General features: G+C 44.4%; 1 protein-coding gene across 1 annotated transcript in view; it reads right to left on the minus strand.

Moving 5' to 3' along the window:
* Positions 1 to 6,140: 6,140 nt before the first annotated feature.
* LOC138296966 (olfactory receptor 2D2-like) overlaps positions 6,141 to 20,406 on the minus strand; it is a 95,438-nt gene continuing 81,172 nt past the window's right edge. The window contains exon 3 of the mRNA XM_069236482.1: positions 6,141 to 7,092. Within this exon, the coding sequence (XP_069092583.1) occupies positions 6,141 to 7,092 (952 nt within the window). The remainder of the gene's footprint in view (positions 7,093 to 20,406) is intronic.

The following is a 20,406-nucleotide window of genomic DNA, read 5'->3' on the forward strand; positions in this document are numbered from 1 at the left end:
TGTGAAAACATAACACTATGTATATAACAGTGTTGCACACAACTTCAAGTAGCAATCTGCATGCATATCTGAGCCATGGGCTTTGAAGCCATTATGACCCATCTGAGGGTCATAGTAAGAAACTTATCTGGCATTCCTAACCTCACCAATACACCATTGAACCACTTTTATTACATCACATCACATGCCTTGAGTCAGTTGAAGTACTGATTGATAAGATCAGCCCTGATGTCTCCAGCATCGTGCTCATCCTCATTTGGCAAATCTGCATTTCAACCTACAGGATCTACTTGCTTCCTCTCATCTGGTATGAATGGCATCTGATGTCTCTGGACAAGGTTGGGGAGCAAGCAGAAAGCAAGAATAATTTTACAAACCTCGTTGGGTGAGTAGAGGAGGGCTCCTCCATATTTATCAATGCTGCAAAATCCTGCCTTCAGGAGCCCAAAAGCCAGCTCCACGACACGCCTTGTCCTTCCACTGGGCCTCATTGGAGCAGACTTCACCTGGCGTGGTTGGGTACCTCACTGGTGTCAACAACCAAGGACGGTTTGGGTAACCAGAGCACCCTAGAAGGTATAGTTACAACAATCCAAACAATAACCTTGCACATCCACATATCTGGTAGCAGATAAAAGGTACACATACACATGACATACATCACTTACCAACCAGCCAGGCCCTCTCTGTGAATAGTCGTGTTGTTAGCAGTGGGATTTTCTGTTCTGCATGATAAAAGAATCATGGACGTTGATCGAGTGGAAGTTTTTCCTGTTCCTATATACCTGTTCATTGGCACGTGGGAGAACCAAGGCTGCATGGGTGCCATCTAAGGCTCCAACCACATGTGGAATGTGTCCCAAAGAGTAAAAATCAGCCTTTACATGGGCTAAATCATCACAATGGGGAAATCTGATGTAGCTATCCAGGTGTTTCAACAATGCAGAGAGTACAGCTTTCAAAACCAGACTGAACATGGGCTGAGACATCCCTGCAGTTAGTGCCACTGTATCTTGAAAGGAGCACTAACATGACTTGGACAATGGGAGGTATGGAATAGGAGTTACAAATGACAGGCATCAGATCTGGCCCCAACTGACGACAGAGATCCATTATTGGCTGCCCATCCAGACGGTATATTTGGATGACATGTCGCTCCTCCATTGTGTGCAGGTCTGCTAGTGGACGGTACGCTGGAGGTTGTCTTGCTCTTCTCATACCAGGTAACTATTTGGGACAACACCAGCATATATGTGTATGACTCAATCGATACGTCCTAAGTATGATCACACCAACTTCACAGATAAGACTACATTATGCACATGAAACAGTGAAAAAGTTGTATTCGCGCATACCTAGGCAACATTTGGCAAAATACTGGAATCAGATCCCCTAACCCATAGCACGTTCTTTAAATAGAGAAACATGTCACTGATAGTAAAAATGACATCAATGTACTTAACATGTGAAACATATTTGTAACACCTATGCTATGTTCAGGTCATCATTACTCTGCTGACAATACTGTTTCATGCACATAACTCAGGATAGATCATTTGCACATCCTCTATATATTACATACAAATTGCTACATGTTTGCATAAAGCCAGCAGTTCCCACATTATCATAAATACGATACTTAGTCAATGATACACCTTTCATAACCTTAATGTACATATATGAGCCTTAAAATGGCAGCTGCCTGACTTACTCTACTAGTCATCAGGTAGTGACCTAACTTCTGGCGGATGTCATCATGGCAGTAGGCGGTCACAACCATGGTGGGCATTGCCATTGGAACACATTGCTGCTTTTGGCTGACTTGGATCAATTTGGATGTCCGCCAGTGGTGATGGTCCTGTATGTGGTAGACGTGACCTCCATCTCATACGTCATGCCTCACTTGACCCCTGACACTGCTGCCAGCAAGACCTCCATGACCTGAGCTGCTGAGTACTGCCTTTGGGAGCAATCATGCCATGTCTTACAGGTGATAGGTCCCCTGCCTTCTCAGCAGATGAGCAGAGCAAGTTTCTGGAGGAGGTTCTACCCCTGTATGAACAGCTCTGTGGTGCACCAGAGGAGCAGGTAAGTTCAATGCAATACCAATGTTTGAAATGTTGAGTGTATGATGATGTTGATGAAATGTGGTGGAATGAAGGATTGGTATAATATATGTGCGTAGTTGAACATGTGAACATGTGCTTAGATCCGATACATAGTAGGGAATATGTATGTGTGTACCCTGGCCCACCTAAAAACTGTACATTATAATTGAAGGTGGTGTTAGAAATAGTTATATACTCATACCATGTTTAAAAACATGCTTGTGGTCTGGTCATATGTTTCTAGCCAAAACCTGGTACTGGATAGCATGGTGTATGCCTGACTCCACTTCACACATGGCCTGACTGCAGATAGTCATTCCACTTAGAAGGGAATGTTAGAGGAAGTGTATGTATAGATACTTGTGCAAAACTTTTTTTTAACCCTTTTTGGAAAGTGGATTTTTGGTAGTGGTAAGTATGAACCTACCACTGGCAACGAGGCTTCAGTAAATTAGCCTCTTGTTCAACCCTTGGTAGCAGTAACCAAGCAGGCCAGCATAACTTAGGAGACAAAAGTATAAAGCATTCCAAACAAAAATAACAGTAAATAAATGAGAAACAACACACAATAAAATCCTACACCAATTTATAAAAATAGGTTATTTTTTATGAGTAAATAGACACCAAAATGACAAAACCTCAGTGCACCGAACCAAGGATCTGAATTTTTAAAGAATTAACACTTTCTAGTGCTTAGAAACTCAAAGTGGCAACTTTACCAAATGCCTCCAAACTTCAGGACGTGTTTCGTGAAGTCCTCCTTGCAGGTACAAAAGGTCAAAAACCTGGTTGGTCCTTGGAACTGGAGCTGTGAATTTTATAAAGACTAAAAACTTCCTAGTACTTAGAAACACAAAGCGCCAACTTTACCAAAATTCTCCAAACTTCAGGAGCTGTTTCCTGAAGTCCTACTTGCAGGTACAGAGGGTCTAAAACGCAAATCCAAAGGTCTGGAATCACCTGGCTGGTCTTTGGAAACGTGAACCACAATTCCCACAATACACCAGGCCAAATCCTTAAAAGTCCACTGGATGCACTCCAGGCAGGCGACTCTTGCTGGAGATGATGCACATGAAGCTTTGTTAACCTGTAGCTGCAGGGAGTCCTCTCCTGAGACCTTCTTGAAACAAGGCACTGTTCCCAGGGCTGTAGTGCCAGATTGTACAGCAGACACAGTTCACGCAGAAGTGCAGGCCAAGGGTGCAGATCCAGATTCCATCAGGGTAGTCCTTCTTCCTCTTGTAGTTTCCGTCAGCAAATCTGGGAGGCAATGTACCTGTCACATATTTATTCTCAGCTCCTGGGCATCAGGAAGGGGGGCTTTCCAACCAATAGAATGCTGAGTGATTCCCAGATGCATGACTGCCATGAAAAGACTGCTGGAGAAAAGGTGCAGGGAGACTCGGGGGGGCTGCACTGCCCATGCCCTTGGCATGGCAGTGCAGGGATCCCCCTGCCCAGCACCCTCTTAATGCACACTGTCTGCTGAGCAGACAGTGCACATTGCAAGGATGCTGGTGCCCCCTGCGGGAAGCAGTATTGCTGCCGGTTTAATTACGAGCCAGCGGCAATGCTGCCACCACTTTCCCACTGAGCTGATGGGTGGAAACCTTGGTTTCTACGCATCAGCCCAGCTGGAAAGTTAAAATATGTCTAGCAGGAGGTCACCAGTGAGGCAGAAACCTCCCCGTCAGAAGTTCAGCGGACAGGTCTTCCAATCTGCCAAACTCGTAATGAGGTCCAATGTCTGTAAGTGTTAATATGAACAGCCTCTTGGAGAATGCAGCAGAGATGTGTACAAGTGCACCAGGAACCATAGCCTTTGAAAGGTTCCAGTAAGGTTAGGTCCAGTCAATGTTTGAGGGACTTCAGTCCCCATAGTGCTTTCCAGTAGAGCAGTGGTTTTTAACTTGAGGTCCAGGAAGCCTTGAGGGTCCCGGAAACGTACTCAGGAGGTCCAATGCTACATAGAAAATGAAATAATATTAACAGATAATTAAAGTGTAAATAATTAAAGGAGCAAATTGTAAAACTGAACATTTTAAAGCTTTCTCTAAAGATGAGGGAATCTAAAGTTGTAGGTTACAAATGAAGGACCTGGGGCCAGATTTAAGACCCGTAAAACTATTTTTGTCATATAGAAAGACAAAATGCGAATCTGTAACTTGTTACCAGATCACATTCTTCTTTTACTATTCAGTATTAGGAAGGGGCTTGTTTAGGGCATCCCTTCCCAATATTGAATTGCACGGGTTTGTATGACTGTTTGCAGTCAGAATGCAATTGCAAAACATTCAAAGATTACCACCAATTTCAAATTGGTGGTAAGCCATTCACAAAAGGGAAGGCACCCATAAGGATCCCCTACCCCTTTCTGAATGGGGTTGCCAACATTTTTTCAGAGCAGACATTGGTTCCATGGACCACTGCCTACTCTTAAAAAATGAAAACAATTTTTTTTGTTTTTTTTGTTTGAAATGCATCCGGTTTTCTTTAGAAAAACGGGAAGCATGTAAAAAAAAGAAAAACAAAAAAACAGCTCTATTTAAAAAGTAGTCACAGACGTGGTGGACTGCTGACCCCGGCAAGCAACCATCCCTGTGAGTGCCGGCCATTCCCAATGGGTCACAAATTATGACCTGTCTCATGAATGTTAATGAGGCAGGTCCTGTGAGACCCATTTGAGAATCGCAAACAGTGTCTCACACACTGATGTACATCAGATTTTGCGATTTGCAATTTGCAACTCGCTAAAATTCACAATTTGCGAGTCACAAAATCTGACGGTCGTACATCTGACCTTGATTTAGAGTTTGGTGGATGGGGTTACTCCATCACACATGTGACTGCTATCCCACCTGCCATATGATGATGTCATTATGTCCTGTGGAGATAGTAATATGGTGAGCGGGATATCCGTCATGTTTGTGATGGATTTGCCTATCTGCCAAACTCTTAATTAGATTTAGGATTAGCTTTTATCCTCAGATTGATTCATGGGTGTAGTGTAGGTACATGAAACAGAACCTAGAATGGAAGATGTATAGCCTCCCAATTAAAATTAACATTTTGATTTTTAATATTTGTTTGTGAATTCTATAAAATGTTTCATCATTTGTGGTTGTGTTTGATGAATACTTGTTTCTGTTTCATATTTTATGCATTGTTTTGTGGTTCACATCATCTGAAATACTTAGTCTGTAGTGGCACAGTGGGTGTTTCCTTCCCTCCAAGTTCCAGTAATGATTAAGTAGAGTCAACAGATATAAAAAGGTCAAGAAGCATGCAATAGATTACTGAACCTTCTCTTAAGCAGGCACATAAAATAAAATGTGCACCTCCACAGAAGAACTCTTATTTTCATGTAAGAAGGTGTGGCAAAATGAATGTGCATGGCTTAATCATTTTAATTTCAGTTACACAAACAAGTGCAATGGCACCTTTCCGGAAGATAGCTCTGTATTTCAAGAATGTGACCTTAAAGATGACCTTGTGGTTATTTTGAAAAAGTCCCCGCCTTGAAATGGAGTTTATTATCAGTTGTTGTATATGATGGTAATGCTATGAAGATAGACCACAGCCTTGAATTTACCTGTTCATCTTCACCCTCATGACAGAGTCTTCCCTAGGGAAAGAAATATTGAAATGGATGCATAGTGGACCCACTTTTGTCTGTATTATGTCTAGATGATGTCTCTATTGTGTCTAAAGACAGGTCTCCAAATCAGGACTCTGGCTTAAGAAATATTATCACCAGGGGGTATACCCCCCAATGCACAAGGGTCATTCCTGGACTATTTTCTCTGTTTGTGGTAGAAAGACTGAATCCAAAGGAAGTGGAATCAGTGCAGCAGCCCCAATAAAGTATGAAACGTTCACATTCAGGCTGAGAGTGCTGGATCAACCTCAAATGTTTTTGAAATCCCTTTTGATTATTTAACTATCCCATATTGCAATACCACCAATCCAACATAAGGATCATATGTAGGTGTAGCCTTGTGATCACACATATTGAATCTGTATAGGTTATAATTACTGAAAACTATTAATTAGTGTTAGTTTCTGCAGAGCCTTTTTCACATCCTTGTTTCTCAGACTGTAGATGACTGGATTTAGAGCTGGGGGGATTACTGTGTAAAACAATGAGACAATTTTTTCCTGATTTTCTTGTCTTTTAGACACTGGTTTCATGTACATGAAGAGGGCTGGTCCACCTGTCAAGCTGATGACAACCATATGTGAGATGCAAGTGGAGAATGCTTTGTGTCGACCTTTAACAGAGCGTATTCCCACAATGGTAATGATGATACTGGAGTAGGAGAAGAGACAGATAAATATTGGAACCAACAGAACAAGACCCCCAACAGAAAAAATCACTATTTCTGCAATTAAGCTGTCTGCACATGCTATCTTCACAAGAGCACTGGGTTCACAAAAGAAATGGTCAATGACATTGTTGTCACAGAAGGACACCTGTAGAGTAAAAAATGTTTCTAAAACTGCCAACAGGCTGCCACTTAACCAGCAACACATCACCAGTGTAATACAAACAGGCTTGCACATGATAAGGTTATAACGCAAGGCAAGAGAGGTGGCTACAAAGCGATCATATGCCATGACAGCTAGAAGCAAACATTCTGTACATGCTAAGAGCAAAAAGATGTACATCTGAGCTGCACATGCAGAGAATTGTAATGTCTTCCTCCCATTCAGCTGCATCAGCATTTTAGGCACAAGTGTGGATGAGTAGAAGAGATCTATCAGCGACAGGTTGGTCAGGAAGAAGTACATAGCAGTATGCAGACATGGGTCACTGGTACAAGCTGTGATCAGGATGATGTTTCCACTGAGCGTGGTTATATAAACCACCACAAACATCATAAAGAGAATCATCTGTATGTTGGGGTCCACAGTTAGTCCCACCAGCAGGAACTCAGTTACTGAGGTTCCGTTCATCTTCTCCATTGAGCCTTCTTTCATTTGTCTGCAAGACAATTAGGATAAAGCTACAGTAACATAACAACAAGTATTGGAAGGTGTTTCACCATGTTATTGGTTGCAGACATGCTATAATATGGTTATATATATATACACACATATCTGCCTGCCACTCTACAGGAATGTGGTAATTTAGAATCCTTTACTGCTTCCCAGGTATACAGTTCTACTGTGGTAACTCAGAGCCCTGCAGTGCTTCTCTGCTACACAACTACAATGTGGTAACTCAGAGGCCTGTGCTGCTTCCCTGGTATACAGCTGTAGTGATGTAGCTCAGAGCCATGCACTTCTTCCCTGGTGTGCAGCTATAATGTGGTAACTCAGAGCCCTGTGCTGCTTCCCTGGTATACAGCTGTAATGATGTAGCTCAGAGCCATGCACTTCTTCCCTGGTGTGCAGCTATAATGTGGTAACTCAGAGCCCCCTACTGCTTCCCAGGTATGCAGCTATAATGAGGTAACTCAGAACCTTGTACTACTTTTCTGCTATGCAGGTGTAATGAGGTAACTGAGAGCCATATACTGGTTCCCTGCTATGCAGCTGTAATGTGGTAACTCTGAGCCCTGTGCCACTTCCCTGGTATTCAGCTGTAATGTAGTAACTCAGAGCCCTGTATCTTTCCCTTGTATGCAGCTGTAAAGTCATAGCTCAGAGCACTGTACTGCTTCCCTGGTATGCAGCTCTAATGTGGTAACTCACAGCCCCATACTGCTTCCCTAGTATGCAGCTCTAATGTGGTAACTCAGAGCCTCATAATGCTTCCCTGATATGGGCTGTAATATGGTAGCTCAGAGCTCTGTACCGCTTCCCTGGTATGCAGCTCTAATGTAGTAACTCAGAGATCTGTAATGATTCACCTGGTATCAAGCTGTAATGTGGCAACTTAGAGCCCCACCTTGTTTCACCTGGTATGCAACTATGAGGTAACTCAGAGCCCCTCTTTGCTTTCCCGGTATGCAGCTGTAATGTGGCAACTCAGAGCCCCGTACTGCTTCCCTGGTATACAGCTGTAATGTGGTAACTCAGAGCCCCGTACTACTTCCCTGGTATACAGCTGTAATGGTAACTCAGAGCTCCGTACTGCTTCCCTCGTATACAGCTGTAATGTGGTAACTCAGAGCCCCGTACTGCTTCCCTAGTGTGCAGCTGTAATGTGGTACCTCAAACTCCTGTACTGCTCCCCTGGTATACAGCTGTAATGTGGTACCTCAGACTCCTGTACTGCTTCTGTGGTATAAAGCTGTAATGTGGTAACTCAGAGCCTCGTACTGCTTCCCTAGTGTGCAGCTGTAATGTGGTACCTCAGACTCCTGCACTGCTCCCCTGGTATACAGCTGTAATGTGGTAACTCAGACCCCCGTACTGCTTCCCTAGTGTGCAGCTATAATGTGTTACTTCAGACTCCTGTACTGCTTCCCTGGTATACAGCTGTAATGTGGTAACTCAGAGCCCCGTACTGCTTTCCTGGTATAAAGCTGTAATGTGGTAACTCGGAGCCCCATACTGCTCCCCTGGTATACAGCTATAATGTGGTAACTCAGAGCCCCGTACTGCTTCCCTGGTGTGCAGCTGTAGTGTGGTAACTCAGAGCTCCTCTTTGCTTTCCCGGTATGCAGCTGTAATGTGGCAACTCAGAGCCCCGTACTGCTTCCCTGGTATACAGCTGTAATGTGGTAACTCAGAGCCCCGTACTACTTCCCTGGTATACAGCTGTAATGGTAACTCAGAGCTCCGTACTGCTTCCCTCGTATACAGCTGTAATGTGGTAACTCAGAGCCCCGTACTGCTTCCCTAGTGTGCAGCTGTAATGTGGTACCTCAAACTCCTGTACTGCTCCCCTGGTATACAGCTGTAATGTGGTACCTCAGACTCCTTTACTGCTTCTGTGGTATAAAGCTGTAATGTGGTAACTCAGAGCCTCGTACTGCTTCCCTAGTGTGCAGCTGTAATGTGGTACCTCAGACTCCTGCACTGCTCCCCTGGTATACAGCTGTAATGTGGTAACTCAGACCCCCGTACTGCTTCCCTAGTGTGCAGCTATAATGTGTTACTTCAGACTCCTGTACTGCTTCCCTGGTATACAGCTGTAATGTGGTAACTCAGAGCCCCGTACTGCTTTCCTGGTATAAAGCTGTAATGTGGTAACTCGGAGCCCCATACTGCTCCCCTGGTATACAGCTATAATGTGGTAACTCAGAGCCCCGTACTGCTTCCCTGGTGTGCAGCTGTAGTGTGGTAACTCAGAGCTCCTCTTTGCTTCCCCGGTATGCAGCTGTAATGTGGCAACTCAGAGCCCTGTACTGCTTCCCTGGTATAAAGCTGTAATGTGGTAATTCAGGGCCCCATACTGCTTCCCTGGTATATAGCTGTAATGTGGTAACTCAGACTCCCGTACTGCTTCCCTGGTATAAAGCTGTAATGTGGTAACTCAGAGCCCCATAGTGCTCCCCTGGTATACAGCTGTAATGTGGTAACTCAGAGCCCCGTACTGCTTCCCTGGTATACAGCTGTAATGTGGTAACTCAGAAACCCGTACTGCTTCCCTAGTGTGCAGCTGTAATGTGGTAACTCAGAGCCCCATACTGCTTCCCTGGTATACAGCTGTAATGTGGTAACTCAGAGCCCAGTACTACATTTTCTTGGTACGCAGGTGTAATGGGGTATCTCAGAGCCCTGTACTGCTTCCCTGGTATACAGCTGTAATGTGGTAACTCAGAGCCCAGTACTACATTTTCTTGGTACGCAGGTGTAATGTGGTAACTCAGAGCCCTGTACTGCTTCCCTAGTGTGTAACTGTAATGTGGTAACTCAGAGCCCAGTACTACATTTTCTTGGTACGCAGGTGTAATGTGGTAACTCAGAGCCCTATACTGCTTCCCTAGTGTGTAACTGTAATGTGGTAACTCAGAGCCCAGTACTACATTTTCTTGGTACGCAGGTGTAATGGGGTAACTCAGAGCCCTGTACTGCTTCCCTAGTGTGCAGCTGTAATGTGGTAACTCAGAGCCCCGTACTGCTTCCTTGGTATGCAGCTGTGATTGGTTGCCTTTGGCTTGTGTCTCTAAGGTTGCCCTTCTGAAGACACTGTACATGTCCTGCCACAGGAATCTATAAAGAGGAATGAGTCTTATTTCACCAGTCTCTAGTCATGGAGGTGAGAAACCCAGAAAAAAGCACAATTTTGATGGGGAAATTGCGGTCCATATTGAAAGAAATATGGTTAAAGATGCATTTTGTCAAATATATTGGTTGAGAAGTCATAGCTTTGGCAGTTCACAATTAAAGATACGTTTTACCACACTACTCACTGTAATCTTTGTTTCACAATGGATTATGCCTAAAGGCATCCACTAGAAATATCAAATTTTCCTCTTAGACGCACTGGATACAACACAAATAAATATATGTATGGTACTTTTATGATAATGGCCCAGACAAAAAATGTACCAACTGTACAATATTTCATTTACGCTGCTATGCCTCACAATATAATAACTTACTATTTATGAGTTAACATCTCATGAAAATCCCTTTGCCAAATAAAATATGGATTGTTTTGACATCTTATGCCAGGGTCTTTGACGATTTGAAGGGCAAATGACGGGCATTTCGTTTGTCTGGAAGTGAGAGTCACTGTGTGGTAATGTGTGGTGACAGGCCCATGTCAAGGGAGGGATAGGCCATTTAGCCTTAGCAGCTTGGATTACATTGCATTGCCTGACATGAGTGCATGTAAAAGATGGAAGATTTGCTACAAACCACTAGGCCTAAAAAAGAGATAGCTTTTCTGCATTTGTGGCATCCAGGTAACTAGTGATTTAGCTTAGCTAGTGAGTATGGTATTTAAATGAGAGGGTCTTAGAAAGATGCAGATCTACTGTTACAAGAATGACAAATTCATTTTAGAGACTTTTATTTTGCATCAGCCTATTTGTCCGAAACAGAAAGCTATCAGTCTACAGAGTGCAACTCATTAATGTGACACTCAGGTCCAGATTTGTCAAACTTTCACCCAACGCAATGCAGCAAGACGCCTTGCTGTGCTACCTGTAAGGGAGAGGGCAGCAATGTGCCATGTTTAGCATTATATGGTCCATTCCTGTCCTCTCCTCGTATTGGCATACAGCGTGCTGGCTTGCGCCAATGCAGACACTGTTGCACTGTGGTATCAGGGTGCCTGCATTGTAGGCAGGATTTCTTTTGTGCAAGAAGGTACACATTCCTGCACCAACACAATCATCTGAAGCTTTTTCTGCAAAATTAAGCAAATGTAGAAAGAGGAACAACGAGGAGAAATAAACATATGTTTCCTCCCTACTACTCCATTATGAAGGCAGAACATTATGATGCTTCCCTGGAGCACAGTCATGCAAGCACCAGAAGGGCCTTGTAGGAAGGTAGCCTTTTTCTAGCCTTGTTACCCCCACTTTTGGCCTGTTTGAGAGTATATGTCAGGGTGCTTTTACTGTCTCACTGAGATCCTGCTAGCCAGGGCCCAGTGCTCATAGTGGAAACCCTATGTTGTCAGTGTGTTTGATATGTGTCACTGGGATCCTGCTAGCCAGGGCCCAGTGCTCATAAGTTTGTGGCCTATATGTGTTCCCTGTCTTATGACTAACTGTCTCACTGAGGCTCTGCTAACCAGAACCTCAGTGTTTATGCTCTCTCTCCTTTAAAATTGTCACTGCAGGCTACTGGCTAATTTTACCAATTCTCATTGGAACACTGGAACACCCTTAAGATTCCCTTGTATATGGTACCTAGGTACCCAGGGTTTTGGGGTTCCAGGAGATCCCTATGGGCTACAGCATTTCTTTTTCCACCCATAGGGAGCTCAGAGAAATCTTACACAGACCTGCCACTGCAGCCTGATTGAAATAATGTCCACATTATTTCACAGCCATTTTTCACTGCACATAAGTAACTTATAAGTCACCTATATGTCTAACCCTCACTTGGTGAAGGTTAGGTGCCAAGTTACTTAGTGTGTGGGCACCCTGGCACTAACCAAGGTGCCCCCACATTGTTCAGGGCAAATTCCCCGGACTTTGTGAGAGCGGGGACACCATTACACGTGTGCACTACATCTAGGTCACTATGTAGCTTCACAATGGTAACTCCGAACATGGCCATGTAACATGTCTAGGATCGTGGAATTGTCACCTCCATACCATTCTGGTATTGGGGGGACAATTCCATGCATCCCCGGGTCTCTAGCACAGAACCCGGGTACTTCCAAACTGCCTTTCCGGAGTCTCCACTGCAGCTGCAGCGGCTGCCAACCCCTCAGACAGGTTTCTGCCCCCCTGGGGCCTGGGCTGCCTGGTCCCAGGAAGGAAGAACAAAGGATTTCCTCTGAGAGAGGGTTTTACACCCTCTCCCTTTGGAAATAGGTGTGAAGGGCTGGGGAGGAGTAGCCTGGACCTGAGGACCTGCAAAGGAAGGGGACCAAGTCCAAGAGTCACGCAAGTGTCCAGGGGGGGCAGGAGCCCACTAAACCCCGGATGAAGGTGCAAAAGGGCAGCCTCTGGGTGGAAGAAGCTGAAGATTCTGCAACAGCGGAAGGGGCCAGGAACTTCTCCTTTGGTCAGAAGATGTCCCATCGTGTGCTGGAGGATGCAGAGTTGTTTCCACGCAGAAAGACGGCAAACAAGCCTTGTTAGCTGTAAGAGTCGCAGTTGAAGGTTTTGGGTGCTGCCAAGGCCCAGAAAGGACCAGGAGGTCGCCCCTTGGAGAAGGAGACAGAGGGGGCGCTCAGCAACATGGAGAGCCCACTTAGAACCAGGCAGCACCCACAGAAGCACCTGAACAGGCATTCAGAATATCTGAGCACAATGGTCAACTCAGCACAACAAAAGAGGGTCCCACGAAGTCGGAGTCCATCTCAGCGAGTTGGGCAATGCAGGACGGAGTGCTGGTGACCTAGGCTAGGCTGTGCACAAAGGAAGTCTTGCAAAAGTGCACAGAAGCCCTAGCAGCTGCAGTTCATGCAGTACACAGGATTACTGTCTGGCGTGGGGAGGAAAGGACTTTCCTCCACCAAATTTGGACAGAAGGGCCACTGGACTGTTGGAAACACTTGGATCCAGCTCCTGTGTTCCAGGGACCACGCTCGTCAGGATGAGAGGGGACCCAGAGGACCGGTGATGCAGAACTTTGGTGCCTGCGTTGGCAGGGGGAAGATTCCGTCGACCCATGGGAGATTTCCTCTTGGCTTCCAGTGCAGGGTGAAGGCACACAGCCCTCAGAACATGCACCACCAGGAAATAGCCAAGAAAGCCGGCAGGATGAGGCGCTACAATGTTGCTGGTAGTCTTCTTGCTACTTTGTTGCAGTTTTGCAGGCGTCCTGGAGCAGTCAGCAGTCGATTCTTGGCAGAAGTCAAAGAGGGAAGTGCAAAGGAACTCTGGTGAGATCTTGCATTTGTTATCTGGTGAGATACCCACAGGAGAGACCCTAAATAGCCCTCAGAGGAGGATTGGCTACAGAGAAAGGTAAGCACCTATCAGGAGGGGTCTCTGACGTCACCTGCTGGCACTGGCTACTCAGAGGTGTCCATTGTGCTCTCCCACCTCTGCATCCAATATGCAGAGGTCTGGGACACACTGGAGGAGTTCTGGGCACCTCCCCTTGGGAGGTGCTGGTCTGGGGAGTGGCCACTTGCCTTTCCTTTGTCCTGTTTCACGCCAGAGCAGGGCTGGAGGGATCCCTGAACCGGTGTAGTCTGGCTTATGCAAGGAGGGCATCATCTGTGCCCATCAAAGCATTTCCAGAGGCCAGGAGAGGCTACTCCTCTCAGGCCCCTCACGCCTATTTCCAAAGGGAGAGGGTGTGACACCCTCTCTCAGAGGAAAACCTTTGTTCTGCCTTCCTGGGACTGGGCTGCCCAGGCCCCAGGGGAGCAGAAACCTGTCTGAGAGTTGGCAGCAGCGGCAGCTGCAGAGAAAACTCTGGGAAGTTAGTTTGGCAGTACTCGGGCTCTATGCTGAAGCCCCGGGGATGCATGGAATTGTCCCCCCAATACCAGAATAGTGTTGGGGTGACACTTCCATGATCCTAGACATGTTACATGGCCATGTTCAGAGTTACCATGGTGATGCTACATATAGGTATTGACCTATATGTAGTGCGTGCGTGTAATGGTGTCCCTGCACTCACAAAGTCCATGGAAATTGCCCTGAACAATGTGGGGGCACCTTGGCTAGGGCCAGGGTGCCCTCACACTAAGTAACATTGCACCTAACCTTCAATAAGGAAGGGTTAGACATATATGTGACTTATAAGTTACTTAAGTGCAGTGTAAAATGGCTGTGAAATAACGTGGACGTTATTTCACTCAGGCTGCAGTGGCAGTCCTGTGTAAGAATTGTCTGAGCTCCCTATGGGTGGCAAAAGAAATGCTGCAGCTCATAGGGATCTCCTGGAACCCCAATACCCTGGGTACCTAGGTACCATATACTAGGGAATCTTAAGGGTGTTCGAGTATGCCAATCAGAATTGGTAAAATTAGTCACTAGCCTGCAGTGACAATTTTAAAAGCAAAGAGAACATAAAGACTGAGGCTCTGGTTAGCAGAGCCTCAGTGATACAGTTAGGCACCACACAGGGAACACATACAGGGCATACTTTATGAGCACTGGGGTCCTGGCTAGCAGGATCCCAGTGACACAGGCAAAAATCATCATACGTACAATAAAAATGGGGGTAACATGCCAGTCACGATGGTACTTTCCTACATAGACCAATTCTTATAGCAAAAATAGCAGAGTGAAAAATGGGTATCAAGGAAACTTATGCATTTCTGAAATGGGCAGAAGATAGATGTATTAGGAGAAGTGGTTATTTCTAAATCTCTGAATTTGTGCATACCAATACTAGTGTATGATTTTGAGGATATTTGTCAAAAAGTCATCTTTTTATAGACTAGCTTACAATTGAAAGGGTCAAATGCAGCGAAATGCAATTGATAATATCAAATGTTCAACTATTCTATGTGCCCAATAAAAATGGTACCTCACTTATGTGGTTCATATATTCTGTTTAAACATCCCCCTGCCCAGATTAGTGAACCCTTATGCATGAAAGTATATTTGAAGGGCATTATGGGGCACTCCTTTGTAGACCAGTCAATTACAAATGAGCGGCTCTGGCAACTATTTATAATTATTTCTCTAAAATATACATATATATCATATAGATATATATATGTATGTGTGTGTGTGTGTGTGTGTGTGTGTGTGTGTATGTAACTATAGCTCATGCCCTAAGGTAACTATAACCCGCGCCCTCGCCATCCACTGCTAATTACCCCAGATATTACAGCACTCATGACAACTTCTATAACATCATTAAAAATATAAATGCAACATTAACACTCATATTATTGAAGTACAAACTGTGCATTGCGGGGGCACAAGTTATAGTTTCCTTAGGACACGAGTTCTAGTTACTTGAAATAACTCTAACTATAACTGCTGGATTTTTATGGTTTTGCACGAGTAAATTCAGAACCAAACTATAACCTAACTAATATATATTTTTTTTTTTAAGTGTTTCAGGAGCTTCCAGAGCACCCAAATTTTTTTTTTATCTGGGGCTACGAAGAAATGCTCAGGGCCTTCAAGGAACCTTCCAGCTTCCTGGTCAGAACCCATTGTGTGTGCCACTGATAGCTAGCCACTTTTAATTTGTAACTGTGCCAGTGCCCACTGGGTCCAAAGGGGGAGCTCCATAGTCCACACAGCCCATCCTGGCTACCCTGCCAACTCCCATCCTGGACGCTAAAAAACACTAGAAATGGAGTACTGTAGGTACAAGTTAAAGTGCCTAGTACACAGAAAGACACTGTTAATTGGGCATAGGGATTTTAATCACTCACACAATTTGCTGTGTTCATTATATACCAAATTCATTTTGAATGGGTCTCTGATAGCAAAAATAGGAAGAAAAACAATTAAAATCATTAAACCTGTCAGGACGGTCAAAAAGTTCACCATTTTTGTCTCAAGAATGGCATGAAGCTCAGAAAGGGCCCAGCTCCATTCTCAACAGAGCTCCCAAGTGAATCACACTGGACCTCAGGTGTGCCAGGTAAGGGGAAGGGAAGGGAACAATGGAGAAGGGGACCTGAAATAAGAAAACGGGAAATTAGCACCATCTGTTTTACAATGATTATTTATACTCATATACAGGGAGTCCAGAATTATTAGGCAAGTTGTATTTTTGAGGATTAATTTTATTATTGAACAACAACCATGTTCTCAATGAACCCAAAAAACTCATTAATATCAAAGCTGAATATTTTTGGAAGTAGTTTTTAGTTTGTTTTTAGTTTTAGCTATGTTAGGGGGATATCTGTGTGTGCAGGTGACTATTACTGTGCATAATTATTAGGCAACTTAAGAAAAAAAAATATATACCCATTTCAATTATTTATTATTACTAGTGAAACCAATATAACATCTCAACATTCACAAATATACATTTCTGACATTCAAAAACAAAACAAAAACAAATCAGTGACCAATATAGCCACCTTTCTTTGCAAGGACACTCAAAAGCCTGCCATCCATGGATTCTGTCAGTGTTTTGATCTGTTCACCATCAACATTGCGTGCAGCAGCAACCACAGCCTCCCAGACACTGTTCAGAGAGGTGTACTGTTTTCCCTCCTTGTAAATCTCACATTTGATGATGGACCACAGGTTCTCAATGGGGTTCAGATCAGGTGAACAAGGAGGCCATGTCATTAGATTTCCTTCTTTTATACCCTTTTTTGCCAGCCACGCTGTGGAGTACTTGGACGCGTGTGATGGAGCATTGTCCTGCATGAAAATCATGTTTTTCTTGAAGGATGCAGACTTCTTCCTGTACCACTGCTTGAAGAAGGTGTCTTCCAGGAACTGGCAGTAGGACTGGGAGTTGAGCTTGACTCCATCCTCAACCCGAAAAGGCCCCACAAGCTCATCTTTGATGATACCAGCCCAAACCAGTACTCCACCTCCACCTTGCTGGCGTCTGAGTCGGACTGGAGCTCTCTGCCCTTTACCAATCCAGCCACGGGCCCATCCATCTGGCCCATCAAGACTCACTCTCATTTCATCAGTCCATAAAACCTTAGAAAAATCAGTCTTGAGATATTTCTTGGCCCAGTCTTGACGTTTCAGCTTGTGTGTCTTGTTCAGTGGTGGTCGCCTTTCAGCCTTTCTTACCTTGGCCATGTCTCTGAGTATTGCACACCTTGTGCTTTTGGGCACTCCAGTGATGTTGCAGCTCTGAAATATGGCCAAACTGGTGGCAAGTGGCATCGTGGCAGCTGCACGCTTGACTTTTCTCAGTTCATGGGCAGTTATTTTGCGCCTTGGTTTTTCCACACGCTTCTTGCGACCCTGTTGACTATTTTGAATGAAACGCTTGATTGTTCGATGATCACGCTTCAGAAGCTTTGCAATTTTAAGAGTGCTGCATCCCTCTGCAAGATATCTCACTATTTTTGACTTTTCTGAGCCTGTCAAGTCCTTCTTTTGACCCATTTTGCCAAAGGAAAGGAAGTTGCCTAATAATTATGCACACCTGATATAGGGTGTTGATGTCATTAGACCACACCCCTTCTCATTACAGAGATGCACATCACCTAATATGCTTAATTGGTAGTAGGCTTTCGAGCCTATACAGCTTGGAGTAAGACAACATGCATAAAGAGGATGATGTGGTCAAAATACTCATTTGCCTAATAATTCTGCACTCCCTGTATTACCTCTCCCTCCTCCCTCTACTGTGTACCTGATATCAATGTGGTAAGTGTCTCAGAATCACCAAGCAAATATAACATGGATAATGACCAGGGCCTCATTGTGTTCTCTTTAAATAAATATTGGGAGCTGAAGGCATCAAAAGACATTTTTAAGGTTTGAACTACTTCATTGTTAGTTTCCTCTTGTTAGTTCTCCATATCACACACCTCAACAAAAGTAACAGTTTAGGAAGTTATATCTCATGGAACATCTCTTTTAAGTTAAATTAAAATGAATGTTCACCATAATATGGTAATGGGCTTTATTGAAACTTCTATGGTACTTGATAACTATTGCACCAGATGAAAAAGAAAATAAAAAAATGCATAATATTTGCATTTCGGCCAACTTGTTTTTAAAAAAAAAGGCTTACTGAATTCTTGTGGAGCGATATTTCTCCTGGAAAACTTTAGCATGAAGTAGAAACGAAAATCCAGACACTAATTTAGCTTTTGTCCATAAATCATTATGAAAACAACTGTGTTTGAAAAGTTCTCTTCTATGGAGAACCAAATGCCTGCTCAGTGTGTCAGATCAAAGTAAGGCACATCAACTTGTACAGCATTCCTTGCCTTGTTCAAAGAGTAATATATATATATATATATATATATATATATATATATATATATATATATATGCACTTTCTAGACTCTTCCCTTCTGTATCCTTCATTTAACTCATTCCATATCTCATTTTACTATCATCTCCCTAATAATCCTTTCTAGTCTGTTCCCTTCTATATCCTTCTTTTGACTTGTCCCAGTCTTCATTTTACTACTATGATCTCCCAAAAACACTTTCTAGACTCTTCCTTCCTTTAGCCCTCATTTATCCTATTCAGTCCAATTAACAAACTCATATGTCCCCCTCTTGATTTAACAATTTATATTTCCCTCTACAAATCCACAACTAATCTGCTGTGGGTTACAAAGTGGCATGCTACTCACTGAAAAGCACTTACACGCTTCATCATGAGTTGTAAGAGCTATATAAATATAACTACAATTGCATTTGGATTGTGATAATAGAAATATGCAGTTTATATATGTAGGAAAGTACCATCTTGCCTGGCATGTTACCCCCATTTTTCACTGTATATATGTTGTTTTAGTTGTATGTGTCACTGGGACCCTGGTAACCCAGGGCCCCAGTGCTCATAAGTGTGCCTGAATGTGTTACCTGTGTAGTGACTAACTGTCTCACTGAGGCTCTGCTAATCAGAACCTCAGTGGTTATGCTCTCTCATTTCTTTCCAAATTGTCACTAACAGGCTAGTGACCATTTTTACCAATTTACATTGGCTTACTGGAACACCCTTATAATTCCCTAGTATATGGTACTGAGGTACCCAGGGTATTGGGGTTCCAGGAGATCCCTATGGGCTGCAGCATTTCTTTGGCCACCCATAGGGAGCTCTGACAATTCTTACACAGGCCTGCCACTGCAGCCTGAGTGAAATAACGTCCACGTTATTTCACAGCCATTTTACACTGCACTTAAGTAACTTATAAGTCACCTATATGTCTAACCTTTACCTGGTAAAGGTTAGGTGCAAAGTTACTTAGTGTGAGGGCACCCTGGCACTAGCCAAGGTGCCCCCACATTGTTCAGAGCCAATTCCCTGAACTTTGTGAGTGCGGGGACACCATTACACGCGTGCACTACATATAGGTCACTACCTATATGTAGCTTCACAATGGTAACTCCGAATATGGCCATGTAACATGTCTATGATCATGGAATTGCCCCCTCTATGCCATCCTGGCATAGTTGGCACAATCCCATGATCCCAGTGGTCTGTAGCACAGACCCTGGTACTGCCAAACTGCCCTTCCTGGGGTTTCACTGCAGCTGCTGCTGCTGCCAACCCCTCAGACAGGCATCTGCCCTCCTGGGGTCCAGCCAGGCCTGGCCCAGGATGGCAGAACAAAGAACTTCCTCTGAGAGAGGGTGTGACACCCTCTCCCTTTGGAAAATGGTGTGAAGGCAGGGGAGGAGTAGCCTCCCCCAGCCTCTGGAAATGCTTTCTTGGGCAAAGATGTGCCCAATTCTGCATAAGCCAGTCTACACCGGTTCAGGGACCCCTTAGCCCCTGCTCTGGCGCGAAACTGGACAAAGGAAAGGGGAGTGACCACTCCCCTGACCTGCACCTCCCCTGGGAGGTGTCCAGAGCTCCTCCAGTGTGCTCCAGACCTCTGCCATCTTGGAAACAGAGGTGCTGCTGGCACACTGGACTGCTCTGAGTGGCCAGTGCCACCAGGTGACGTCAGAGACTCCTGCTGATAGGCTCCTTCAGGTGTTAGTAGCCTATCCTCTCTCCTAGGTAGCCAAACCCCCTCTTTTCTGGCTATTTAGGGTCTCTGTCTCTGGGGAAACTTTAGATAACGAATGCAAGAGCTCATCCGAGTTCCTCTGCATCCCTCTCTTCACCTTCTGATAAGGAATCGACTGCTGACCGCGCTGGAAGCCTGCAAACCTGCAACATAGTAGCAAAGACGACTACTGCA

Source organism: Pleurodeles waltl, chromosome 5, assembly GCF_031143425.1.
Source record: "Pleurodeles waltl isolate 20211129_DDA chromosome 5, aPleWal1.hap1.20221129, whole genome shotgun sequence".
Classification (NCBI taxonomy): Eukaryota; Metazoa; Chordata; class Amphibia; order Caudata; family Salamandridae; genus Pleurodeles; species Pleurodeles waltl.